The following is a 27,953-nucleotide window of genomic DNA, read 5'->3' as shown; positions in this document are numbered from 1 at the left end:
GTTACAAACTGAAACTCTGAAAGAATATATATTCAAAGATTTGAGGCATTTTCATGATTTAAAAAAAATAGCAGACCTACAAGTTCATAGCGCTGCACTTGGTGCCGCGCTATGACCTTGTAGATCTGCTATTTTTCAATAGCTAAAGTATAACATAATGCTTTAAAACACCAAAAGGGCTTCCCGTCCCGCTACAACCCACTTTTCTGAAAAACAGAATTATCAACGTTCACAAATACATGGATTTCTCAGTGTCTGTATAGGAGATAGAAGCATTTTGAGAGGTTAACATCGTTGACATTTATTGAAAATTACGTTTGTTTTCCCTAATGTTCATTTATAACGAAAACTCTAACAAAGGAAATATAAAATGTATAAAAAAAAAAAAAACACATTTCAGTACACATTTCAGGGATTTGTTAACAAGTTGCAGTGCTACAAACAAAAACAAAGTGTTGCTGTATAAAGGACAAGTGGCAGTTCAAGAACAGCCATGTTTTCAATTTAAAAAAAGGGTTACACAATGTGTACAAGCTTGTTATATTGTTGTTGTCGGGCAGAAACCGCTTATCTCAATGTAGGAGCCACAGTGTGATTTAAATGCCTAGTCTAATATTATTGTTGTTGACAATTGATATGCACAGTCAGTGCACACTTAATTGATTGATTGGGCGATGCCTGCGTTGGTACACTGCAGTGCACTGCCACACTAATATTATGGCATTTGCCTGTCACTTGAGTATGGGAAGTTGGACAGAGGGGGAGTGAGCGAGGGAGCGACATTTTCTGTTGACCGCATAAATGCAATTTAACATCTACGTTTAGGTATTTATCGTTGCTGGAAACTTGTTCTTCTTTGCACGCATGTCATACAGTGTCTCAGACTCATGTTTAGCTCCTCCTCCCGGCCTTTTTGAACAGCCTACAGTACAAACAGCCGCATCACTCCATATTTTTTTGTTTTGTCGTAAATTTACACCCTACTTGATCATACTACGGCATCACACAAAAGCATCAAAAGTAGCAAATCTACAAGCTCGAAACATGGTATGAAGAGACGCATTTCAAGCTTGTAGATCTGCTACTTTTGAACCCGACAAGAGACAATGGCACCTGCCGTTTTAAACCTGTGCTCATGCTGAAAAAATAAGAAATCAATCACACTCATGTGAAGTGCTAATGTTTGTTTAAAGTGCTCTAAGCAAACATTAAAAGTCCAAGACTTGGCTGCCATATGGCGTAATTTCAAAAGCGAGACGTTGGAGCCCCTCAAAAATAACTCGCTGTACTGCATGCATGCCATCATCATACTACTGAACTGAGAATGTTCCACAACTGAACTGAATTGAATTGAAAACTGTGAAAAATGTGTCATGTGACATTGTTTTCAATAAAACAAACAAACTGCACGTGGCAGTGCAATTTACAATTTAGGCATTTAGCAGACACTCTTAATCCAGAGCACGATTTACAGTAAGAAAGGTAAACATGAGGCAATACATCAAATGCATAGAATGAATAATCTACTAGGATCATAGGTAAACCAATAACCTATCATCAGTCTAAAGAAACAGTATAATATCAAAGAAAATTTGATAATCTGTACAATGAAACTATATGATGCCAGGTCGAGTATAAGTACAACTCAGGCTTTAGTGTAAAGGGTTTGGATATGAAACCAGAGGAACTGGATCCAACATTGAGGTTCTGGACATTTGGAACCGGATTATCACACTGTCGAGTTGGTATGTGGACTTCTCGTCACGTCTGCTATACATTTACAATACCGGGTGGTTTGTCAATGTTTTCATTTCAAGAAGACCCACCATAACTCAGAGTGTACACGGGTCCATGTGTAGGCTACACTCTCTCAGAGTTACTGGCCTGTAAAGGCCTATTTAAAGTATTCATAGTGCAGTTTCCGTTTTTAGGTGACCACCGCTATCACCGAAAACTACAACATGAGGTCACTGAGCGGCGGTGAAGCGCAATCCACCGCTCTCCCCGGCTCTTCTCTTCCGTTTTTACTCAGAGCAGCAGCCAGCTTGAGAACGAGAGAAGAAAAGGAATGAAATAATAGATACAGCGACATAAACGGAATAGGAAATAACAGAAAAGGACCAGAAAGGAATAGAATAGAGGCAGATAGGCAGTAGAGAGAAAGCAATGGACGAATTGTGTGTTGTTGGCCAGTGTTGTTGGCCATGCGTATATCTTTTCTACGTCCGAGCATAGACATGGTAACGCCTCGTCTGCCTCTGATTGGCCAACCGACACTGCCAGCCTTACCAGTGTTTCCTCTGAGGTGGAAGATGCATGCTGGATGCACGGAGTAACGGTGGGAAATAAATAAATAATACAAGTACCATCATTATATAATACAAGAGAATAACAGCTTGGCACGCGCAACAGTAACTTTTATTTTTAAGAGGCTAACTATAGTATATACAATATTATAATATTGTTTATGCCGTTGGCCTGTTTATTTGTATGCATGTGTAAACTTGAAACATTATTCATATTTTCCCTTGATCGTCATCTTTTTTTAGTATAATAGTATTAGTTTACTATAATTAGATTATTACACGATAATCAACACTAACACTTTAATTAGGAAAACAGCCAAACAATATTGTCTCTTCTACAAAAATTTAAGTTACAAGTTACTGTTGCGTGTTGCCATTCTCTTATACTTGTATTATTTCCCACCACGGAGTAGCCTTGCATCTCGGAGGACAGGAAAGACGGGCAGTGTCGGTAGGCCAATCAGAGGCAGGCGGGGCGTTACCATGTCTATGCTCGGACGTAGAATAGATATACCGTACGCGTTGGCCATGGAGGGTAGGAGATATGAGCACGGTGATGGACTGTTGATGAGCACCTTCATCAAAACCACCGTTCTGGTGAAGAGGTCCGAAACCTCAACTATGAATAGGCCTTAAGGGTCCACTTGGAACGCCCATCAAGTAACTCAGAGGGTCCCTGGACATCACATTGAGAACCACTGGCACTGCAATAATATGTACGCAATACTGTATGTATAATAATTGAATAATTGAAGGCCAAAATTATATACATTTTACAATTTACAATTTAGGCATTTCTTAATCCAGAGCGATTTACAGTAAGCAAGCTAAATGTGAGGTAATACATGAAATCCATAGTAATTGCTATCAAAAATCATATAATCAGCCTAAACAGTATAATATCAAAGATTATGTAATCTGTACATTGAAACTACTACATGTCAACAAATGAACCTTACATCTGTCTACAGAACATGCTATCAAAATTACATTTTAAAGTCGTCAAGGCGAAGGTGGAGTCTGAAGGAATACAAGAACGCTAGCCCCAAAAAACGCTCGCCTCGGCCCGAGTCTAATCCGGCGACGTCGGAAACGGTCGCCACCGGGTATACCTAAACGTAACCTCGGTAAAACTATGACTGCTAAAACTGCCCAAATGTAACCTCAGTAAAACTATGCCTAAACCTAAACTCATTCCGAGTCGACCTCATCAAATACGAGCGATCTGCGGAAGAAATGGGGGCAAGTATGTTTTGGGGTGAGTGTTTCCGTTTACCGTTTTGAAGAGGTGAGTCTTAATGGCAGAGGATTGGGAGTGAGTCTGCAGTTCTAATTGCATTGGGGAGTTTGTTCCACAGTTTGGGAGCCAGAAGGGAGAAGAGTCTGGGACGTGTGGGTGGAGCGTTGTCCTGGACGTTTTAGGCAAGATTCTGCCAGCTTCCCTGTGTCAGCTGATCCGAGTGAGTGGGAGGGGGTTGTGTGGTTGCATCAGGCTTTGAAGATATGGGACATTGGGGGTGCCATACCTTTGGTTGCTTTGTAGGCCAACGTCAGAGTTTTGTACTCGGTGAGGGCAGTAAATGTTTGCCTGGTTGAAGACCAAGCGTGCTGCGGCATTCTGGATCATTTCTTAAAATACAGTAATCGTTACAAGGGAACCGTTAAGAAGGAATCGGACCATTAAAATGGAATCGGTATAAGATCCTAAAGGATCCCCAACATCCGGTTGTGTAGTACGGTATGCCATCGCCATGCTACTCAAATCGACGGACGTGTTTGCCAAAGCACTCCACGTGCAGCGCCTCGTTGCACTGCCTGCAGCCGTAGACGGTAGCGGTGACGCGCGTGTCGGTGCCGTACCTTTCCGTCACACACTGCTTGCAAAGCTTCCTCTTGTCAAAGATCTTGGCGAAGTCGTGCTGATCCGCGGGGAGTCCCTCGGGCGCCGAGGTGCGCAGAGGAGGACGCCTGGTTGTCACCGGCACGGTGAGCTCCTGCGCCAGGTCCTCCAGCCAGTCCTTGTAACCTTTGTACTTGACCGTGAACGGTTTCCCCCCCGCGCTCTTTGCGGCGACGTAGCCATTGTAGCACGTGACGGACAGGAAGAAGAAAAAGAGCCTCCTCCACCATTTCTGCGAGCGATGGTGGAACTGGTAATATCCGACCATCTGCTCCAGCAAATCCACGCCTTTTATGTGCTTCTGGTAGTCGGCGATGCATGCCGGCACCACGAGCTCGGTGTGGTTGGACCCGGCCTTCTTTCTCTTCACGGAGCTCTTCTCGGTGGGATCGTGGTAATTGGAAAGCACCATGAGGGTCTTGGCGTCGTCCTGCCACACACAGAGTGTGAGTTCATCCATCTGAGCCACTCTGATTTCGGGTTTACCCAACCAAGCGCTCTCGGTCGTTTGGTCCTTTAGGAGGCCGCATCTGTTAGAACGAACATCGCCGCAGGCGTTCAGTCCGTGTCTCGTCATCTCCTGGAAAAGCTCCACCCCCGAATAGTAGTTGTCCATGAAAACGGACAGATGAGAGCCATAGTACGGCCTGGCTAGATCCATGACGACATTGTGAGCCAAGGCCTTCTCCTGTTTCCACACACGGCTTGCTGTGCAGACCTGGAAGTTTGCGACATAGCCGGTGGAGCTCTCTGCCAGGACCCACACCTTGACGCCCTGTTTTGCTTGTTTGTGGGGGAGATACCGACAGAAGTCGAGTCTTCCCTTGTATTTCACCATGGTCTCATCTATTGTCACAGAGCCGTTCACTTCATAGAGTGACTGGTATTGACAGGAGAGGTAGTCGAGAAACCATCGCATCTTCCACAGCTTGTCCGAGCGGTCTACGTCATCTGCGTGGTTATCTTGTAGGTGGAGATACCTGAAAATACACAGAGATATTCACACATGTACTGTATGTTGATGAAACCATATATGACACACATTGCTTAACTCACCTTTTGGTGTTTTAAGCGTTATGTCATACTATTGAAAAATAGCAGATCTACAAGCTCGTAGCGCACCACTCGGTGGCGCGCTACGTAGGTCTGCTATTTTTTTTTAAGTCGCGAAAATGTGGCGCAAATCTTTGAATATATATTCTTTCAGAGCGAACGTTTTCAACTCAAAACTTTGCTTCTGGGAGGTCCCTGGAACAACATATTTTCAGATGGACGTCGGCGGCCAAATACAGATAATTCTGGGGGTCCTTGGCATGAAATAGTTTGGACGGACAGACCTCATGCTTCCTTCTATGCATGAGGAGTCCAAGCTGCTTCTTTTTCAGGGGAGAGTTTTCCCGGCCGGACGTAGCGTGTGGAAGGAACACGTCATTACTATTACTATTAATATCGTCATCATTTATGATCATAATCATTTATAATCATCCTCATCAAACAAAATATGATTTGTATTACCTCCAAATCATGGTGAACCTGTCCCGTGACATGACTTGGGGTAAATTGGTTTGGAAAAGCCCTTTAGTTTGTCGCCAGTAGTCTCTCCTGGCTGGCAGCTTGAGAATCCCCATGGCGATGCACAGCCCGATGAAAGTCTTCATTTCCATCACGGTAACGGGTGTCCACTTTCCCCTGGAGTCTCTGGACGGTTCTTCCGTTTCGCTCCTGCGCTGATCTGCGTACACGTTCGTTTCCGTCACGAGTCGCAGAAACAGCGTCTCGGTGAACATCTTAGAAAAGACATCCAACGGCGTCGCATTGTCCGGCAGATCGACCTTCACCCCCGGCGGGCGGTTGAACTCCCTCTTGGTGCGCGGGTGGTAGTTATCTGTCTTCCAGTCCGCTTGGAACTCACTGACGTCCTCCTCTTCGTCCTTGACGATCACCACTCTCAGCCACCGGTTCTCTGCGAGTGGTCCGGCAGGAGTTTCATACTCGTACTCAGAATAACTGCCGTCCAGATCCTCGATGTCACTGCCTTCACTCAGTGGCCCGTGGTCGTCCTGTGGCGCCTGTTCCACTGCCGTTGTCCCTTGCTGACCCACTAAAACAAGGAAAATAACATCATAATAATATTAATCCATTATTTCTGATGCTCCCAACGCGTGCATTTCAGCGAATCGTGATGCATTTCACATGTTCATCAAAAACCTCTAACATGATGTCAACTTCCTTACAGTATGTTAACACAATAAAATGGTAAATGGTGCATTTATATAGCGCCTTTATCCAAGGCACTTTACATAGATTGTGCATTACATTCACCCATTCACACACACATTCATATACCGATGGCGGCGGAAACCATGCAAGGTACCAACCAGCACATCAGGAGCAATTAGGCGTTCAGTGTCTTGCTCAAGGACACTTCGACACCAACTCTGGGGGAGCCCGGGTTCGGACTGGCAGCCACTCTACCCCTGAGCCACCACCGCCCTAATAACTTATACAATACAAAACAACAACAGAAAAGCGGAAAGAAAGAGAGAGAGACAGCATGAAACTTACTGAGGTCGCAGTGCTCTTCAGGTTCTTCCTTGACACAAACACCAGTGTCTGGATTTGGATAAGTCATCTTCACCTGCAGTCTGGACTTCACACACTGGTCTGGAATGAATTGAATTAGGACTTTAATAGTAAGGACTTATTTGATAAATGACTAAGACTAACAAGCCGTGCTGTTAAGTAAATAATCTAAAAGGTAGTCTTAAGAAGAAAAAATAAGTGGCCGCACACACTAAGTAGCTTATTATTATTATTATTCTCTGCGTCCTATAATGAATAATCTCAACATCAAAACACCAGACAGTAATATGCAATGTGGCCCTCTGGAGTGAACGGAAAAATAGTGGCCCTCTGGAGTGAACGGAAAAATAGTGGTCCTCTGGAGTGAACGGAAAAATAGTGGCCCTCTGGAGTGAACTGAAAATTAGTGGCCCTCTGGAGTGAACTGAAAATTAGTGGCCCTCTGGAGTGAACGGAAAGATAGTGGCCCTCTGGAGTGAACGGAAAAATAGTGGCCCTCTGGAGTGAGTGTGGAAATATAGTGGCCCTCTGGAGTGTAGTACTGCCACGATTACACATTTAAGTTGATGATTATGTGTCACTCAAATAATTGTGATTATTAATAACGCTTTGATTGTGGTTTTTTGGCTTGGAACATTGTGGAACGTTACAATTTGTATTTCCCTTTACCTTTTAGGCTAGTTGTAATCACAAATTGCACAGGGAAGATCATTTAAATAATCACAGACGCAATAATAATAATTTTAACTTTTTCCATAGTGGAAATAGTCAAATCATCATTTCGGAAAACAACAGAAACGATTGACGGTTGTTCAAAAATAACTGCGAGTATCTCAGAACAGTCAAAGGGAGAGTTCTACCTGAAGAGCTGTTGATGGAGACAGCCTGAGCTGCTGGGGGAAGTGGAGCCAGGTCCTCATGAGGCTGGTCTGGAGCTCCATCCATGGAAACTGCAACACATTCAGTGAAAAAGGCAGACGGTTATGTCATCATATATACACCGTACAAAGTTCTGAGTCCAAATATAAAGATGTGTTTATTGGCCACGTCTTTAGTTTTGGCTTCGCGGTCCAGGCACCTTGGCTGGTAAATGACAGTGAGAGTGTCGCTGGTTCGCCCCCGTTCTCATATTTGCATGTACTCTCTCTTCTCTCTCTGACAATATGTGACCCACCGTGAATAGGAGCCTGTGTGTATAGAGGTCTATAGGTCTGTGTCTGGGTATGTGTTGGTGCGCACAGTGCGCATAAAGTCTTCATTCCCTTGGCCGCTGTCCAAGAGCTGATCTCCAGAGTGGAGTAGGCTGGCTATAATCCTTTAGTAATTCGATATGTCATTGTCTGAGCACCGGGCCACGGAAAGCCTGCTTTTTGTACATATTTGTTAGATTAAATTAGAGTAGGCAATAGTAGGGTACTATTGCCTCTTTATTTTTGTTTGTCAGGTTAGTGTCTAAAACTCAAGAGGTTAGTTTTAGTATGCCTTTGTTTATTTCCCTGAGTTGCTCCGTGTGTCTTTTATGTTTGTTAAAGCCAATGTATAGTAATTCACATACGGTATGTAAATATATTGTTTTCCATTCATTTGTATGCCACAGAGAGTAATAAACACCCTTTGGCATTTTACCACCTTGCCTTATTTACAATAACCGTCTAGACTCGGTGAGTCGTTACAGCCTGTCATTGGATTATTATTCATTTTCGTGTCATATGAAAGCAGGGAATCATAGCTTCAAATTGACATATTGGTTGTTCAGTTTGACCCACCAGTTTATAGAGTAATGTCTTGCAGAGAAACAGCGAGTTGAGAAAACAGGCTTGAAAGGTTCACTTCTGTCAAACCATTTTGATAATAATCCTGACTTGACCGGAGTGTTATTACCACATTAAACCACTTGGTGTCAGACTTCACTTATTTTTAATTAATTTTAGTGATAATTAGGAAATATCCCTGAAAGTTTTGTAACTATAGTGCTTACAGTCTCAGAGGGAAAAATACTTGAATGTGTTTTTTTGCATTTCCCCATTCATGTCAATGGGGAAATTTAATTCACTAATAAATTCATATCAAATAAAATATACAACATTTCTCTTCGCACAGTACAAGCGCTCGATTCCCGATTTTTCCGGTCAATTTGACATATGGCTCAAGTGCGTACAGTCAAAACTTCTTGTTGTTGTAGGGCGCCAAACTTTGTCTTACAACTTTGTCTTACTCCAGTAGTGGAGAGAATAATAATAATAATAATAAAGTGTTACACTTACAAGAGTCTGGTTGCCCCTTTAGGGCAACCACACTAATAACCGTGAATAAAGTGTTAGAGATACAAGAGTCTGGTTGCCCCTTTAGGGCAACCACACTAATTACAGTGCATGAAGGACAGAGTGACAGTGAGTCACACTTGATTTCTCACAAGCTTCACTTTCCTTCATCTAAACATAAACATTAACATCAAAATAATAAATAAATAATATTTGTCAAACTGTTTTTGTTTTGTTTTTATCACCGTTACAGTTGTTGTTTTTCTTTTCTATTTTCTCACCACTTTCAATCTGCTTCAAATCCAAAATGCCATGTTCGCAGTTTAAATTCTCTTTGACACTAAACCAGTTGCCGCCCCGTCACTAGATACCCACTATCGGAAAAGCTGCCGATACTGCAATTAAAATGCAATTAAAATGCTGGTATCGGCACCCCCACCTCCCCCTGTCCCCCCCCCCCCCCCCCCTCTGACTCACCGGTTTCAACAGGCTTGGCCCGTGGCTTGGCCCGTGGTCCGGCCCGTGGTCCGGCCCTCTTGGCCCGAGTCCCCATTTTGTCATGAAGGTCTTCTACGGAGAGAGAAGGAAGGAGACTGTTTAGACTTATCTGATCAAACCAAACTGAATGGTCAGATGGCTGCTTATTGAGATGGTCATAGTAACATTATTGACACATTTTGGTCAAGGACATGGCGTCACTCATGTCATGACTAAAATATAAAAAAAAAAAACAGGAATGTGTTTCTTGTGTCCTACACATCATTAACATAAGATCTGGTTGCAAAAGGGGTACCACACGCGGTCAAGTAATTTCCCCAGATTCAAAAGTACCAAAAGTTAACTCTGAACTAGGTAAATCTGCCTTTAGCTTCTGTGGCCCTAATACATGGAACGACCTACACAATACATTAAAATTGACCACATTGGTACCCTTGGTGAGCATACAGACCCCACAATATGCAACTGTTTTTAGATCATTCTGAAATTTGTTTTAGTTTTAGCTTTTTCTGTTCATGTAATTCACATGTATACCTTTTGTTTTTCTTTTCCTGATCTTCTGATGTATTGTGATGTTGATGTGTGATTGTATTACTCGACGACACTGAAAATGAGTTTGATTACTCAGTGTAATTAAGAGAATAAATAAGTGTCAGTATCATACCTTAGAATGATTATTAATTGTGACTACATGGTGTGGTGCTGCGAGTTGAACCCAACATGTATTATTACTCTCACTCTCATAATAAAATAAAACCCTCACACACTTGCAGCCAGTGAGCAAAACGCTACCCGCCAGCCCCCCCACCACCAACCCCTTTGCCCTGACTTACCGGTTTCAACAGGCTTTCCTTTTCTCACACCCCTTCTGGCCTGAGTCCCTCTTTTATTATGAAGGGCTTCTAGGGATGGAGAGGGAAGGAAACTTTTATTATGATGGGCTTCTAGGGATGGAGAGGGAAGGAAACTTTTATTATGATGGGCTTCTAGGGATGGAGAGGGAAGGAAACAAATCAGATCAAAGCAGGAATTAACAACATTAATTTCAGAATGTCAGAGTGCATGTGCATGTGCTCGCACTTGCATGAGGTTGTATAGCGCTGACACTCAAGCTAAAAATGATTTATTTTAATAACAGCATTTAAAAGTGCATGCTGTATTATGTAATAAGTCTAAGATAACGCCATCCGTCAAGGGTTAGGTGCTAATATGTCTTCTGTGATGTCTAACTTGTGATTTTGTTATTATTTGAGGGGTTTAAAAGAATACGTTCACGTTTTGATCTGATGTGATTGACACGGATCGTGGGATAGACCGACGCTCCTAAAGAAGGCGGAGTTACCGGCCCGGTAGACTTGACGAGAGAGAGAAACGAAAAAGGGAGTCTACAAGAAGGGACCTGGATTAGTTAGTTCATTATTAGCTAAATGAAAAGTTTAAAAAGCTACAGGAACGATTGTGTGAAGAGGCTCGAGACCTTATGTGGATTACATTTCTTTTGGATTTCCTTTGCTTGGGAATAACTTTTACGTTCAGGAAGGATCTTTTGGAGTAACTTTGTTTGGAGACCACGGAACGATAGTTACGTATGTAACTACGGTTCTATGAGTCCTGAATGACCGCCAGAGGCGGTGCTTTAAGCACTGAATACGTCCCTTCGCGCATGCGCAGTCGAGTATTTATACCAACAATGTCAATTTTGACCCCGTGATGACCCCCGGAGTAGTCTATAACTTCCGGCAGTCACCTGGGGCTCAGTCCCTACAGAATCTTCTCGCGAGAACACGAGGATTCTGAGTGACAAGAGTGCCTCTGGCGGTCATTCAGGACTCATAGAACCGTAGTTACATACGTAACTATCGTTCTATTTCGTCCCTGCTGACCGCCAGAGGCGGTGCTTTAAGCACTGAATGACTTATACCAGACAAGTCACGAGGAATCCTGATTACAAACCTCAAAGGGTAGAACCGGAGGATTCGGGGAAGAGGACCACGTCCAATGGGTGGGGAGTGGCCACGTTCACCCTGTAAAATCTTGAGAAAGTGCCTGCCGAAGCCCATGAGGCGGCGGCACAAATGTCCTCCAAGGGCACCCCTCTCATGGCAGCCCACGATGTGGAAATGCTCCTTGTAGAGTGGCACCGTACACCTGATGGTACGGGGAGGTTACTTACCTCATAGGCGTGGCTGATTGTGTCTACAATCCAGTGGGACAGGCGCTGCTTGGAGAGAGCGCCGCCTTTGTTCACACCACTATGGCAAAGGAATAGCTGCTCTGCCCGCCTGATGCGTGCAGTAGCTTCAATGTAGGCTCTCAGAGCCCGGACTGGGCACAACAGCTCCAGTTTGTCTGTCCCCTCTCCAGGTGGGGGGTTAAATCGAGCCAGCCTGATAGGCTGGTTGAGGTGAGCCTGCGACAGCACCTTCGGGAGGAATGCTATGTTTGGCCACAGCGTGACCCCCGAGCCGTCTGCGTTCCACCTCAGACATGTTTCACTGACTGACAGAGCGTGCAGTTCACTGACGCGCTTTGCCGATGTAATGGCCAGGAGAAGGGATGTCTTGTATGACGCCCACTTCAGCTCGGCCTGTGCCAAGGGTTCGAAGGGAGGCCCGCACAGGGCGTCCAGTACCCGGTTAAGGTCCCATAACGGAGCCCTCGGAGCTCTCGGGGGATGCAACCTCCGAGCCCCTCTCAGGAAGAGGGACACCAGGTTGTGGCTCCCTACTGTGCGGTCGTTAATTGCCACATGGCGGCAGGAAATTGCTGCCACGTAAACCTTCAAGGTAGAGGGGGACCGGCCCTTACCTAGTAGAGATTGTAGGAACTCCAGGATTTTGGGTACAGGGCAGTGTACTGGGTCTTCGCCCAGATCCCTACACCAGCTGGAAAACAGCTTCCACCTGTTGTCATACTGTAGCCTGGTGGACGGCGCTCTGGCGTTCAGTATGGTGTATCTCACCGGGCTGCTCAGCAGTGGCTCCGGCCCCTGAGCGGCCAGACGCACAGCTGGAGGCGTTGTGGGCATGGGTGCCAGATCCGGCCTCCCAGCTGTGACAGTAGGTCCCTCCTGTCGGGGAGGCGCCAAGGCGTTCCGTGACAGAGGCTGTGGAGCAGGGGGAACCATGTCCTCCCTGGCCAGAAAGGGGCCACCAGCAGGATGGTGTGACCCTCCTGAACGACCCTCTGGAGAACTGAACGTACCAGAGGAAGTGGTGGAAATGCATAGAGCAGCTCCTGTGGCCAGGGGTGCGCCAGTGCGTCCAGGCCTAGAGGACTGATGGTTTCCGCTAGGGAAAACCAGCGAGGGCAGTGGGTTGACTCCCCTGAAGCGAATAGGTCCACCTGTGCTCTCCCGAAGCGGGCCCAGATGGTGTGCACCACCTCTGGATGGAGGCGCCATTCCCCTGACGGGGGCTTCTGGCGGGAGAGGAAGTCTGCGAGGTGGTTCCGCTCCCCTGGTATGTGCACCGCCCGTAGGCTGGTGAGACGGGGGGCCGCCCACGTCAGCAGGTCTGTGGACACCTCTAGTAGTCGTGCAGACTTGGTTCCGCCCTGGTGGTTGATGTGGAATACGGTTGAGGTGTTGTCTGACCGTACGAGTATGTGCCTGCCTCTCAAGTATGGCAGGAAGCGTTGTAGAGCCATGTGCACCGCACGTAGCTCCAGCACGTTTATGTGGTCTCGGCGATCTTCCGCCGACCACTGGTTGCGAGCTGTCCTGCTCTGCCACACCGCACCCCAGCCCAGGGGGCAAGCGTCGGTGGTGACGATCTCCCTGCGAGAGGGAATGGACCCCATAGGGACCCCCCTCGACAGGTAAGCCCTGTCTCTCCATGGGGCTAGGGCGAGTAGACACTGTTGTGACACGGTCTTTTTGTGTCTGTGTCGCTCGGCGTCCAACTGAAAACTGTTCAGCCACCTCTGCATGGGGCGCAGTCGCAGCAAACCCAGGGGGACAACGGCCGCCACGGACGTCAGTTTGCCCAAGAGGCGGAGGAATGTGATGAGCGACAGCCGACTGCCTCTCCGGAACATGGGAAGAAACTTCATAATGTCGTCCACCCGGCGTGAGGACGGACAGGCTTTCATCGTTCTGGTGTGTAACGCCAGACCAATAAATGTTGTGGTTTGGGATGGGATCAGGCAACTTTTTTCCACATTTACCTTTAACCCCAGCCGGGCTGCATGGGACAGGAGACGTGCTGTGTCCTCGGCTACCAGCGCCTGGGATGGCGCACAGATCAGCCAGTCGTCGAGGTATGGCAGGATCTTGACGCCCTGCGATTGGAGAGGCGCCAGCGCCGCTGCCACACACCTCGTGAATACTCTCGGAGAGAGGGAGAGTCCGAACGGCAGAACTCTGAACTGCCAGTGGCGGCCTCGATAGGCAAACCGCAGGAACTGGCGGTGTTGCCGAGCAATGGGGACATGAAAATATGCGTCCTTTAGGTCCACTGATGTGAACCATTCCCTGTGGGCGATGGATTGCAGGACGTCCCTTGAGGTCAACATGTGGAACGGAATGACCTTCATGTATTTGTTTAGCACCCTCAGGTCTAAGACGGGGCGAAAACCGCCTGTCTTCTTTGGCACTAGGAAGTATGTGGAGTAGAACCCCCTGGGGTGCTCCCGGGGGTCTACTGCTTCGATGGCGCCCTTGGCCAGGAGGATGGACAGCTCCTGGTCTAGGGCAAGGGCCTTTGCCGGGTCGGCTATAGTGGTCATTCTGACCCGGCCGGCTGTGGGGGGCCGGCGTCGGAACTGAAGCTTGTACCCGTGGGTTAAGGTGGCAATCACCCACGTGTCCGAAGCTTGAGCAGCCCAGTACCTGAGCTGCTGAGGTGTAAAGTATCCGACGGCCGGCCGCGTGGTCTCAGCGTCTGCCCCCCCGGCCCCTAGGGGCCCTGGGGGGGGGTCCCCCAGGGCCCGGGGCACGAAACTGCCTAGTAGAGGGCCGGCCAGGGTTATGGCCCTGCCTCTGTTCAGTCCGCTGGGAAGTGCGCTGGCCCCAAGTGGGGGCCTGTGGCAGGCGAGCTCGGGTGGCGGCCGAGGGGCCTCTAGGCATGCGCTGTCGCCTCAGGCTTGACAGCTGCTCCTTGTCCGCCCTGGCCCGGATTGTGCGGTCCAGCGCTTCCCTCGCAGCTGGGCCGAATATCGCTCCCGGCACCACTGGAAGACCGCGCAGGGTTGCCCTGGTCTTCTCAGTCAGGTTGGCCTGAGAGAGCCAGACTTGGCGCCGCGCCTGAACGAGAGTGGACATCATCCGTCCCAGCTCTCTTGACATGAGGCCGAATGCCTCCAGTGATGCGTCGCAGAGGGTGTTGGCGTCTGCGGGCTCTGCGCTCGCGTTGTTCGCCTGCAGAGATGCAGAGAGGGCGAGCATGAGGTGTGACAGGGAGTTGGAGATCCTCCCGGCACGGGCTCCTGCATCATAAGCCCTTATGAGGAGGTCATCGGTGGTCCTGCACTGGGGTCGGGGGCACCTGGTGTCCTGCCGTAGCGCCTCGTCGGGGTCGACAACTAAGGAAGCGATGCAGGGCTCCACAGCCGGCATGCGCTGCAGGCCGACTCCTTCCGGGTTGTCCATGGCCGCGAGCATACGCCCATCGGCAGAGAGACGAGAGCAAGCCTTCGAGTCTCTCCAGCAAGTGTGTAGCTCCTTCAGGAAGTCCTCTGAGTGAGGAACGGTAAAGCTAGAGGGGGCTGGCTTGTTCTTGAAGAAACGGCTTGACGGGGCTGACTCCGCCTGCTGCGGTCCAGCCAGGCCCTGATGATCAAGAGCCATGTACAGGGCGGCCCTCATGGAGCCGCCAGCCGTCTCAGTCAGACCGGTCTGGGCTGATGAGTACGAGCCCTGCTCAGAGGCCTCGGAAGCCGCCTCTGCCCCATCCGCCTCACTTTCGTCATAGTCGTGGAAGTGGGTGGCTGAGGCCGCCAGGGACAGTGTGTCCGGGTCCTGACCCTCAGGGATCAGGTGCGGCATCGGCGGAGTAGGTGGTTCTACGTCCTCCGGCTGGATCTCGGGCTGACGGGCCATGAACATGGCCCTCATTAGGGCCAGGTCGGCAGACATCTGGTCGACCTTAGATGATAGCCTATGGTCAGGCCCCGCCCTTCTCTTGGAAGCAGGGGTCGAGGTAGCAGGTGTGGTGGATCGACGCTTGGAAGCCCTGGTCTGTCGTTGGGTTAGCATGCCCAATGGGGGAAGCTCACCGTCCACCTTCTCCACCTGTGCCAACCTGGCTATCCTCACCTCCCGGGGCATGATGGTGCAGTTCATGCATGGGTTGTCGCCGAGTGCCTCCCTCAGATGTTGGGGGCCAAGACACCCAGGGCAGAGGTCATGCCCATCCTCTGGCCGCAGAGGAGCCTGACAGGAGGTGCACAGGTGGTGGCAGGGTTCGTCCATCGGTAACCCACAGATGTAGCCCAGAGCGCGGACGCTAGTGGTTGCTAGAGGTGGAGCCGTATGCTGGAGGGAGGGAGCGCAGACGCTGCCTGTGCCAGCAGAGGCTACTGTTGGCTGTGCTAAAGGCCGCTTAGCTGGAGGAAGGGGGCGCGCACGCCACCTATGCCGGCTAAGGGGTGCTTTAACAGCGATAGAACAGTATATATAATATATAATTATATATAGTATATAATAATAATACAATATATATAATATATAATTACATACAGTATATAATAATAATATAATATATATAATATATAATTATTATTATATTAATATATACTATTAATATTATATTATTAATTAGTATATAATAATAATAACAATACAACGTATAGTTACATATATCTAATTTGACAAACAACAACCTATAAAGAGGCAGTGACTCTATGCCGAAATTAAAGTACACTCTTGAAAACAGTGACGACCAAATCAGTCAAGCTAATTCACATATCCGGGGTTACTGAAGTAACGCCAAACTTAAACTATAAGCTTAATAGTATCATTAAATAAGTACACTACAGTACACAGAATGAGTGTTACTCGAGTTGCACCGTGCTGCGGCGTGCCGCGTCGCAGACACGGGCTAAACAGAAAACTAAACAATAAACAATAGCAAATTAGCAATGTCGGCTAACGTGCTGGGAGCGGGCAGCGCTACGCTTGCCGTCACTAGCACTACCGCATAGCATACAATTCAATTAAATGCATGCATGGGAATCAAACAGTGTAAGCTGGCAAAGAGACCCGAACTTATCCGTTCAGCTTTAACCAGTGCTGAACGGGACGCTATCAGGTCACCGATCGTAGCACGCAACCGTGTGTGTGGCAGGGAAGCAGCGCGCACGCAGCCTATGCGCACAGGGGTTGTTTGCTTACCTTTAGTTCGTTCCCACGGGGAAAAGAAGATATAAGATGATAAGATGATAAGAGTCGCAGTTCCTGGAGGGCGAACGCGCGTCGCTACTCCGACCAATAATGGTCACGGGACTACCAGCAACTCAATAGTTCTGTAACAATGCAGTTCAATTCTGCTGTAGAACTCTGTACTGTGTACAACTTGCGCAGCGAGAAGAAATTAGGGACTGAGCCCCAGGTGACTGCCGGAAGTTATAGACTACTCCGGGGGTCATCACGGGGTCAAAATTGACATTGTTGGTATAAATACTCGACTGCGCATGCGCGAAGGGACGTATTCAGTGCTTAAAGCACCGCCTCTGGCGGTCAGCAGGGACGAAATAGAACTACTCGAGACAATAAGCGTGTGCGTGCGCGAGACGCGACTTGCGGTTCAAACGTGATCCATTCATTATCCTCACCGTTTAACCTGTCTGTATTCATTGATTAATTGATTTGATTGAGATAAAGGGGTGCTAAACTTGAGCTTTGTTTCTGCCTGTGTTTGAAACTATAGGATAACAGGGGCCCGTTTCACCACTGGCAGAATTAAACCATCCCGGATAGAACTTATAAATCCAGGTTTGACCAAGTCTCCTCAGTGTGGCCTGGTTTGTTCCGTCCCACGAACACCAAGCCAGGCTGAGAAGGAGTGACTAGATCGAGCCAGTCTTGGTCAAGCCGGGCTGAATGCACGTTCCATTCACAACACGTCTTCCCTCAGTGGACCATGAGGTGTACATACCGAGCAGCACAGATGTACCCATCCTGAAATGGGGAAGAAGCTCTTACGAGTAGAGACAAAATATATAATCGGTAGCATATCGAAATCGGCCATAAAAATGTATCGGTCTCTAAATAATCCTAATTATTTTCACCCATATTGATGACGCAATAGCAATGTGGCCATTTACTGGTTCAGTCCAACCGACGTGCCCACACGTCATAAGCAATCCAACCGACGAGGTGCTATGACACGTCCTAGCGCATCTTCAATGATATCAAACGAGAGAAGAATATTCTGAATTTTTCCCTTTTTAAAATGTTTTAGTTGGACTCCAAGGCCACCATACGCTTCGCTTTTCGTTCACGCGCGGTCCGGTCACTTCCCCGTTTACCACTGCAGAAAGAATGCCTCGTATCTCCTAATCCAGGGAGCTCTCCCAGTGGTTTTGTTCTGATGGATATACTGAGCTCTTCCTTTCTGACTTCTCAACTGCCTCTCGTTCAAAATATGAACGCGATGGATTATTTTGCGATATTATGGAAACGAGAGCAAGGTAAGCAAGCAAAGAAATATCTCCGTTTTTTCCGGAACAGAAGGGGCTTTACAGAGTAAAAGCGGCCGTGTCTTTCCGGCACCCCAGAGCTTCTATTTTGAAGGAATCCCGGCGCTGATTGTGTTAATGGCTTTGCACTCGCATATAAATATTATATAATAATGTATTATATCGGAATCGGTTGATACCGGCTACAAATAAGCTGCAAATGAGCTTAAGCTTATACAATAAATACTGCCTGGTGTAATATTGTAGAACAGAGAGAATACTTTGGGGGGCAAAAGTGGATAGACCCAAGGTGTAAGTAAGTACCCCCCAAAATATAGGCTGCCTTTACTCACCGGTTTCAATAGGCTTTCCTTTTCTCACAGTACACCTCCTGGCTCGAGTCACTCTTTTATTCTGAAGGTCTTCTATGGAGAGGGCTCAGTGATCATTTTATGATTTTCTGTACCCGCAAAATACAGAAACTAAAATTTGACTGTCACAAAACAGTCATATCTAGGGACCTCAAAACCTACTCTAGTGAGGCCTTTAACCTAGAACTGGAGAGACTGGATTGGTCCGATGTGCTCAGGAGCTCACTAGTCGAAGAAGCATGGCTTGGCTTTAAAACCAAATTTACAACAGTACTAAACAACATGGCTCCTCTGAGAACCATCAGGGTCAAAACCCGCTCGGAGCCATGGATGAATTCGGACATACTGACTGCAATGAAAGCCAGAGACAACAAATGCTCTGAACTTCTTAAATGCAAGTCCAAGCTAGCCAAGCGCTTCGACAGTGATCTCCAAACCAAACTGTGCATCCTTAAAACCCAATGTAACAAGCTAAGAAACGGTGTAATTGCCATGACCAAATCAGCCAAAAGTAACTTTATCAATGATAAAGCAGAGGAAATCAAAAACAATCCTCGGGAGCTCTGGAAGCTACTAAACAACCAACTAGGCTGTGGTCAGAAACTTAAAACCAGGTTTACTAACATAAACATAAAATCAAATAACACCCTCATCACTGACAAGGTTGATGTAGCCAATCACTTGAACATCTTCTTTACAAACATTGCAACAATGCTGGTTAACAAACTGCCCTCCCACTCTGGGCGTTTTGGTGTAGAGCACATCAAAGGCTTCTACAAAAACCTAGGTGTTTGTAAAGATGATTTTAAAATGACAATGGTAACAACTGAGGAGGTACTTAAGAAACTGAGTGCCCTCCAACCCCACAAGGCCACTGGCCATGACAATATTCCCTCCAAATTTCTCAGAGACTCAGCCATTTCCATAGCTCCAGTCATCACCCACATAGTTAACCTCTCCATCAAACAAGGACAGGTCCCCAGAGATTTTAAACTGGCCAAAGTAACCCCCCTGTACAAAAAAGGGAGTAAATTAGAACCCGGCAACTACCGCCCTATTTCTATTCTAAGCTCCATCTCGAAAGTGATGGAAAAAATAGTCTATGAACAGGTTGAAAAGTATCTTGCCACTAATAAATTGTTGTACGAGTTCCAATCTGGTTTCAGAACATCCCACTCCACTGACACATGCCTTCTCTATTTGAGCGACCACATCAAACACGAGGTGGATGCTGGAAAATACTGCGGCATGGTCATGCTGGACCTCCAAAAGGCTTTTGACACCGTGAACCACTCCATACTGGTTAACAAGCTTAAAGCTATTGGTTTTGATAGCACATCAGTGAGCTGGATGCAATCCTACCTGGAGGGGAGAGAACAGATGGTGGAAGTGAACGGAACACTGTCCCCCCCCCTCCCAGTGAGCTGTGGCGTCCCACAAGGAAGCATACTAGGGCCTTTACTGTTCCTAATATATGTAAACGACATGACTTCAGCTTGTGACTGCAACTTGTTCCTGTTCGCAGACGACTCAGCACTGCTGGTCTCGGACAGGAACAAACTGCAGGTTGAAAAGACCCTCAGCTCTGAACTCGGTAGAATCTGCACCTGGCTCGCTGATAACAAACTATCCTTACACCTGGGAAAAACTGAATCCATTCTCTTCGGATCAAATAGTAATCTCAAAAAGGCAGATGGCTTCTTGGTTAGAGTTGGTGATGATATTATCACACGGAAAGATCAAATTACCTACCTAGGTTCCATCCTGGAGGCCAATCTTTCCGGTGATAAGATGGCCACCAACGTAATCAAAAAAGTCAATCAAAGAACAAGATTCCTCTACAGGATCTCCTCACTGGTCGACAAAAACACCTTGAAGACCTTAACAGGAGCCCTTGTACAAGGTTTCTTTGACTATGCATCCACCTCCTGGTACCACAGCACCTCAAAGGCCCTTAAAACAAGGCTCCAGACCTCCCAAAACAAACTGGTCAGGCTCCTACTTGGCCTCACCCCCCGAACCCACCTCACCCCTGCCCACTTTGACAGGCTGGGATGGCTTAGGGTCGACGACAGAGTACAGCATCTTGCAATGGGTCTGGTCCACAAGATTAGATACACCACCAAGATACCCATGTACCTGTCTAAATACTTCCTTAATGTAAACGAAGTCCACACCCACAACACCAGAGGGAGTGCAACAAACCATGTACAACCCAGATTCGGCACAAACAAGGGACTAAATTCTTTTCGCTCCTATGCGACCAAAATGTGGAACGCCCTACCAACAGTCATTAAGACATGTGAATCTCTTGGCTCCTTCAAAACTGCTCTCAAAGGGCACCTACGGATGGCTGCAATTCGAAACTGGCCTCTGTAAAAGCTGAATTTTTATCTGGATTGTACTATGTTTTTGTATGGACGTGATGTTGGGTGCCTGCACATATGCACACATGGCATCAACGCATGGTGTTGTGTGCAGGCGCCCTACACTCTGTCTTTGTACTATGGATTGTACTATGTTTTTGTATGGACGTGGTGTTGGGTGCCTGCACATATGCACACATGGCATCAACGCATGGTGTTGTGTGCAGGCGCCCTACACTCTGTCTTTCGTCTTCTTTTCTTTTATCCCCCTGTTCCCCTCACTGTATATATTTTTTTCCCTTTTCGCTTCCTATATGATGAATTCCTGTTCTGTTCTTTAACTACATAGAAGTGTCTATTTGTTTGTCTCTAAATGTTTTGATGAATTGAACAATGTGGACCCTGTTGTAAACAAGTGTAAGGCTTAATTGGGTCGTCCACTCACAGTTAACAGTCTTTGTATTGAGTTTGTGCTTGAAATGTACTGTAATTCTGCAAACTGTTAATAAAGATTTCAATCAATCAATCAAAAGAGGGAAAGGAGACTATTTTGACATCTCCCTCTATACTACATTCTGTGCCGGCTAGGTAGAATGTGAGGAGAGGTTAGGTTGGCCTGCCTCACACGCCACACGACTTGTCTTAAATTGCCTCCTCATTTTCCACAAAACCTCAGCACCGGTATTTACGGGATTTCGTCAGTAGGCGGCGTGGGCCGGACATGCACCAGCACGATATGTGTCATACTTTTCGAGCTACAGAGCGCATGCGTGGAGCGTGAACACGGAAACAGCTGTTCTACGCTAAGATTCCTTCCCAAAATTGCAGAATAGATAACCTGAAGTCTATGCGATGGAATATAGGACAGAGTGTCATATAATGTTTCTAAAACATTTCTCTTTTAACCATCGCTTCTATGCTGCTACTTGCTGCCAAATGCACGTTTACTGTTCTCTATTACAACATGGCAATAAACCATGTAATCTCACAATTGCTACGTCGTTTACTCACCGGCTTCAACAGGCTTTGCTTTTCTCATGGTACACCTGCTGGCCCGAGGCTCTCTTTTATTCTGAAGGTCTTCTACAGAGAGGGAAGGATACTTTTATTATGAAGGTCTTCTAGGGAAAGGGAAGGAGACTTTTATTCTGAAGGTCTTCTACGGAGAGGGAAGGATACTTTTATTCTGAAGGTCTTCTAGGGGGAGGGAAGGATACTTTTATTATGAAGGTCTTCTAGGGAGAGGGAAGGAGACTTTTATTATGAAGGTCTTCTAGGGAGAGGGAACGAGACTTTTATTATGAAGGTCTTCTAGGCCTGGAGTAGGGCAGTGTTGATTTCGACTAAATGAAAACTAAGCTATGATGACAAAAACTAAGACTATAGATATATTGTCAATTTTGTCAACAAATAAAAACTAGACTAAAATGTTAGGAAGGGACTAGTGGACAAGAGATCCAGTACAAGTCATTTTGCGACGCATTGTGAGATTGTAGATCAGCTATTTTCAGCAAGTGTAAAATCAGTCATTACGACGGCATTAAGGCCCGCCAAATTACCTTTTAGTCGACTAAATCAACTGTAGATTTAGTCGACTAAAATCTTATGATTTAGTCAACAACACTAAAATCAAAATGTGCTGTCAAACTCAACACTGGAGTAGGGAGAGGGAATGTAGATCAGCTATTTTCAGCAAGTGTAAAATCAGTCATTACGACGGCATTAAGGCCCGCCAAATTACCTTTTAGTCGACTAAATCAACTGTAGATTTAGTCGACTAAAATCATATAATTTAGTCAACAACACTAAAATCAAAATGTGCTGTCAAAATCAACACTGGAGTAGGGAGAGGGAATGATTTTATTGGAATCAAAATGTTCACTACAACAGGGGAAGTTCTTGTTTTCCATAAGGTCTACTCAACTTTACATGGCTCAGGGGCCACTCAGCAAAATTCCAAAAGTCCAAGGGCCGGCAAGCTAAAAATGTAAGTAATATTTTGAAACATTTACCATGTTATTTTGTAACAGACTACATGACTAGTTTAACAATTAAGGAAACAGTAAAAAATAAACGTCAATCTATAAGGCCAAAACTAAATGAACAAAGAAACATTGTGATTAATGATGAAGTTACAAAATGAGGCTTCATTCACAAAATGTGAAGAGAACATATAATGAAGAGATTATCACAGGTGAAGAGAACATATAATGAAGAGATTATCACAGGTGAAGAAAGTAAGTGGTTAATACTCTTACAATACCTACAACCTTGTTCAAAACAATGAAAATAACTAAATATATTTGTATTGGTATGACCATGACGGGCCGGCGGCCGCAGATACATTAACCCATTTAGCCTTCTAAATCCTGACAGTTTTCTGAAAAACCTATGTTTCTATGTCAGTCATTTTCATGTCAAGGACCCCCAAAAATATATGTAATCGCCCGTCGAGCCCCATCTGAAAATATGTTGTTCCAGAAGCGAAGAGTTTAGTTAAAAACGTTCGCTCTGAAAGAATATATATTCAAACATTTGGGCCACATTTTCACGATTTAAAACAAATAGCAGACCTACAAGCTTGTAGCGCGGCACTCGGTGCCTCGCTATGAGCTTGTAGATCTGCTATTTTTCAATAGCTAAAGTATAACATAATGCTTAAAACATCAAAAGGGGTTCCCGCCCAGGGGCACAACCTGCAACTACCAATATTTACAAGAAACTTTACAGGAAAACAAGGCCAAAGTCGCTTATAAGTGTGGTTGCACTTTACACGAGAGCGCAGTGGCATGCACAGATAGACACTAGGGGGTGCTAGAGCATCACCTGCCCTTGCCCTCTGGACAGAAATGTACAGTGTACAGTATGTGGACCATGGTGACATTGATCAATTCTTGATAAAATAAAGCTTCTAATATATTATTTATGCCCCAAAATCTATAAATCTCTCGCTATTAAGGCAACCGGCCGATTCCACACGCTGCACAAGGTGCCCTTTTTTCACTTGAGCACCTGCCCCTCTAAATGTCTGTGCACGCCCCTGCGAGAGGGAACTGAGCATGCAAATGCAGTGCAATCATTTCATGCAAAGGTGATGGTACACTCGTAGCACGTTGACTTTAAAAGGGACACTTCACCCTTTTTGCTAAAACATATATGTCAATGTCTTTAGACAGTCCTTGATGCAGTCCAAGTCCAGGAAGTAAGTGAGCCCAGTAGAATATCTAAAATATCTAAAACCACATGATATTACACACACAAAGACCCCAGGAAATGTTCTAAATCTTCTAAACGTCAATAACATATATGTTTTGGAAAGAAGGGTGAAGTCACTGAAGTGTCCCTCTGAGTCTAAGGAGGGGTCTCCAACAGAGCATAGGTGTTGGGTGAAATCAGCCCTCAGCTGTACCCGCGTGTGTTAATCTAAGCAGCCCCCCCCCCCCCCCCCCTTGCCCTGACTCACCGCCGGTTTCAAGTTCAACAGGCTTTCCTTTTCTCATAGTACACCTCCTGGCCTGAGTCCCTCTTTTAGTAGGAAGCTCTTCTACAGAGAGGGAAAGGAAGACTATTGAATGAATCAATTCAACGCAGAAATTAGCAACATTCAATTCAGAATGTCAGCGTGCATGGCATGCGTGCGCATGGATGTATGCCCGACTGTGCATGTGCGCGCGACCACATGCGCATGAGGTGAACTGCACATAATTACAGGAGTATATTGTGGTACTGGTTACGTTGAAATAATAGTTGTACAAGTTGTAATAATAGTGTTATATAATAATCTTTTTTGCTGTAGTATACTAATCAGAGAACCACCTTATTATTGAGTATAATGAATGACAGGAGAGAGAGAGAGAGAGAGAGAGAGAGAGAGAGAGAGAGAGAGAGAGAGAGAGAGGGGTGTGGGGGAGGTTGGGATTATGGAATCGTTAAAATCCTAACGGTTCCCATATCTTGTAAGTACCCCCAAACATATGGTATATACTAATACTATAGGCTACATTTACTCACCGGTTTCAACAGGCTTTCCTTTTTTCATAGTGCACCTCTTGGTTCCTCTTTTATTATGGAGGTCTTCTGGGGAGAGGGAAGGAAGGAAGGGGACTATTTAATGATGCATGAAGAAATAAATAACATTTACATTTCATTGGAATCAAAATGTTCACGTTCTCGTTTACATTAGACTCAAGTCATCCTTGGGTCTTTCATCGTGACTTTTAGAAACATAATGGCAGGATCAAAACCAGTGTAATTATTTGAGAACCACTAAAGGAGGTAGGGAACTTTGTGCTCAGGTGTGAAGAGGCCAGTCTGAAATAAGCAAAAAGACGGGGCTACCACAGCGCACACTGAAGGATGAATGAATTTAAAATTTGCAATACAATATAAATCATTGTCTTCGTGTAAGAAGTAATCAACTGGGGAAGTTTCATTGTGATAACAATCTAATATAGGTATGGTTTTGCCCACTAAATTCATAATTAACGTTCCAATTTTGGAGCTCTGGCTCATGGACAAAGAACCACAAAGAACTGAACCGGGAACCAACCGGTGGAAGAGGGATCAAAGTGTTGTTGATGCAAAGACTCGCAAAGCACACTGTCCCGGGCAGCGCACCCCCGCCTCCCAGTTCTTCTGCCCCTTTTTCCATATGGTTGTCACGTTTTCCTTTTACTTTATACCTGATGTAAAGAAGTCTTAGTGCTTTTCTGGTTTTATCCTCGTGGCAGTTTTTGTATTGACACATTTACAAATGTCAATCAAGCTTGTTTGTTAAATGTAGGCTATATAATTGTACACAATGCGGTAAACTATATTAATGTCTGTAGTTATTAATGCCTGTAGTTATATGTACATACTACATAGCCTACTGTACTTTATCCACGGGATTCAGCGATTTAGCCAAACCGATAATTTAAGTTTAAGTTAATAACAATATAATTTGAAAATGTAGAAAGATGTCTCTTCAACAAATGCATGATGGGAGCCAGCGGCAGGCTTTTTCCAACTGCGGCCCTTATATAATTCAGTGTTTTAGGCAATGCGATGCAGGCCTAATTATAATATTATGTTCAACTTCATTCATTCCATACCAAAACTCTGTCTCGTGCAAGCGAGTGTGTGTGAGATTCTGATCTGTCATCTCTGTGTGTGTTGACACTATACACACGCAGAAGAACTGCCCGGGGCAGTGTGCTTTGCGAGTCTCTTTGCGTTGTTGATGGTCTGAGGACCAAAATGTGCCACTATATTTTCACCATGTCACTTTTTGTACTTTTTCAAAGTAAAGACAATTTTTTGCATCCAAAGAGCCTCATTCATCCTTCGGTGTGCGACGCCCCGTCTTTCTGCTTATGAACCAGTGGTTTAAACAATATTGTGAAGCAAGCCCAAATAAGCAACTACACTTTAGAAACAAGCCCCCACCCTTCCACGCGCTACGTCCAACCAGGGAAACTCCCCCCCTGTCAGGTGTAAAGGAGCAACTTGGACACTCAGGCATGAAGGAAGCATGAGTTCAAGTCCATTGCTCTCCCCTTGTCCCCCATATATGGGGACTAGGTTGGTGGAGGGTGTGTAGAGCCCAGGATCACATTAAATGATTGACACAGGGGTGAAAAAAGGGTTACAAAATCGTGGGATAAAAAATATATTTAAAAAAAAGAAACAAGCCCCCACAAAAAACACAACCCACAAGGCCACAACTACCAATATCTATGTACATGCAACTTTACAAGAAACCCACCCCAACCCAGTGCTTATAATAAGCAGACATGGCAAACACTGGTTTCTAAACTAAAGTTTGCTATTTTGGGCTTGTTTCCTAAATGTTGTGTTCCAGTGTGGTTGTGAAAGATTGTCTTGTGCCGGCCAGCCAGGGACCCCTGTGCAATGTTTCACATATATCCAAATATCTCACATGATTTTCAAGATTATTTTGAAAATAGATGATGTTAAAATGAATTGAATATGGGGGACCCCAATGGAAACAAACCATATAGTGCTTTCTTGGGTTATAAATACTCTTAGCAGACCTTCTGCAAACTGTTAATAAAGTATTCAATCAACCAATCGAGCAATAATGTGGTTACTGGTTAAACTGATATACCATTTGCTGGTGTCACAGATTGAAAGCAGTAGGCTAAAGCACATTCATTTTTCCCATAGAGAAAATATGTATACGGTAGCCTATAATTATTGTTTGGGAACCAACAAAGCCACCCAGGCTTGAATACCGGTATTTACAACAGTTTCAAAAGCATGTGTTCCTCATATAACACTCAAGCGCACACACGCATACGATACGCCAGTGGTTCCCAAAGTGGGGTCCGGGGACCCCCAGGGCAGGGGTCCTTGAGTGAGTTCCAGGGGGTCCCCATGAGCTAAATGATATTTAGGAACCAAATGGACCCTTATCTGTAACTGAGAGTTAAATCAACACATATTGATTTTACAATATAAATTGGGGGTCCCAGAGTTAGAAATTATGGTTGAGAAGAATCACTGCTAGAGCCGTAAAAATCTTCTCTTATGGGGTACCGTCCAAAATTCAGAAAAGGTAGCCGAGAGTCCCGAAAGGTGCTAGGAGGGGGTCCCTGGCGTATCTTTTCAAATGGGGGTCCGCGGGCTAATTTAGTGTCAATTTGGGGGTTCTTGATATGAAAAAGTTTGGGACCCCTGCGATTCGTTACACACATTAGTTGCCGTAGGCAACTTAAGCTTACCGCGGTTACATTAGCTTAGCATCACATAGCCCCGATGCGGTCCCTCAGTCCCTACGCTCATACTGTAGGAGCTACAGAATGAGCGTAGGGACTGAGGGACCGTATCGGGGCTAAGCATCACACAGCTCCACTGTGTTAACGGATAAAACGCAAACAGCCTCATCATTATCTCCATACGCAGAATCAACATTTATATTTGATCATGATATGATGCAAAATTATATGCAAAATAAAATCATTAAAGGTTTATAAACTGACCAGAGGCTTTCTTCTTCTTCACAACCATGTTGACTTTTGTTATTGTTGTATGGAGCTGTGACGCGA

At 45.7% G+C, this 27,953-nt stretch overlaps 1 protein-coding gene across 5 annotated transcripts; it reads right to left on the bottom strand.

Annotated features, from left to right (window-relative positions):
* Positions 1–284: 284 nt before the first annotated feature.
* LOC308329363 (piggyBac transposable element-derived protein 5-like) lies at positions 285–27,925 on the bottom strand. Of its 5 annotated transcripts, XR_013965380.1 has the most exons (12): positions 27,888–27,925; positions 24,916–24,981; positions 24,368–24,448; positions 21,916–21,987; positions 18,521–18,592; positions 10,382–10,450; positions 9,528–9,620; positions 7,650–7,739; positions 6,772–6,870; positions 5,722–6,307; positions 3,583–5,186; positions 285–2,044 (listed from the first exon to the last, which is right to left on the bottom strand). XR_013965380.1 is itself a non-coding variant. In XM_080783623.1 (11 exons), exons 1-11 carry the CDS (start codon positions 27,913–27,915, stop codon positions 4,061–4,063), a joined length of 2,382 nt encoding a protein of 793 aa, XP_080639749.1. In that variant the 5' UTR covers positions 27,916–27,925; the 3' UTR covers positions 285–4,060. The 5 variants fall into 5 exon arrangements, 4 of the variants coding, with proteins under 4 accessions (XP_080639749.1, XP_080639752.1, XP_080639751.1 ...); XM_080783623.1 differs by having other exon boundaries at positions 285–5,186; XM_080783626.1 differs by having other exon boundaries at positions 285–5,186; positions 10,382–10,447.
* Positions 27,926–27,953: the final 28 nt, after the last annotated feature.

This window comes from Protomyctophum bolini, assembly GCF_963924005.1.
Source record: "Protomyctophum bolini genome assembly, chromosome: 15".
Lineage (NCBI taxonomy): Eukaryota > Metazoa > Chordata > Actinopteri > Myctophiformes > Myctophidae > Protomyctophum > Protomyctophum bolini.
The sequence above is the reverse complement of the archived record's forward strand: the minus strand, read 5'-3'. Positions and strand labels throughout refer to the sequence as shown.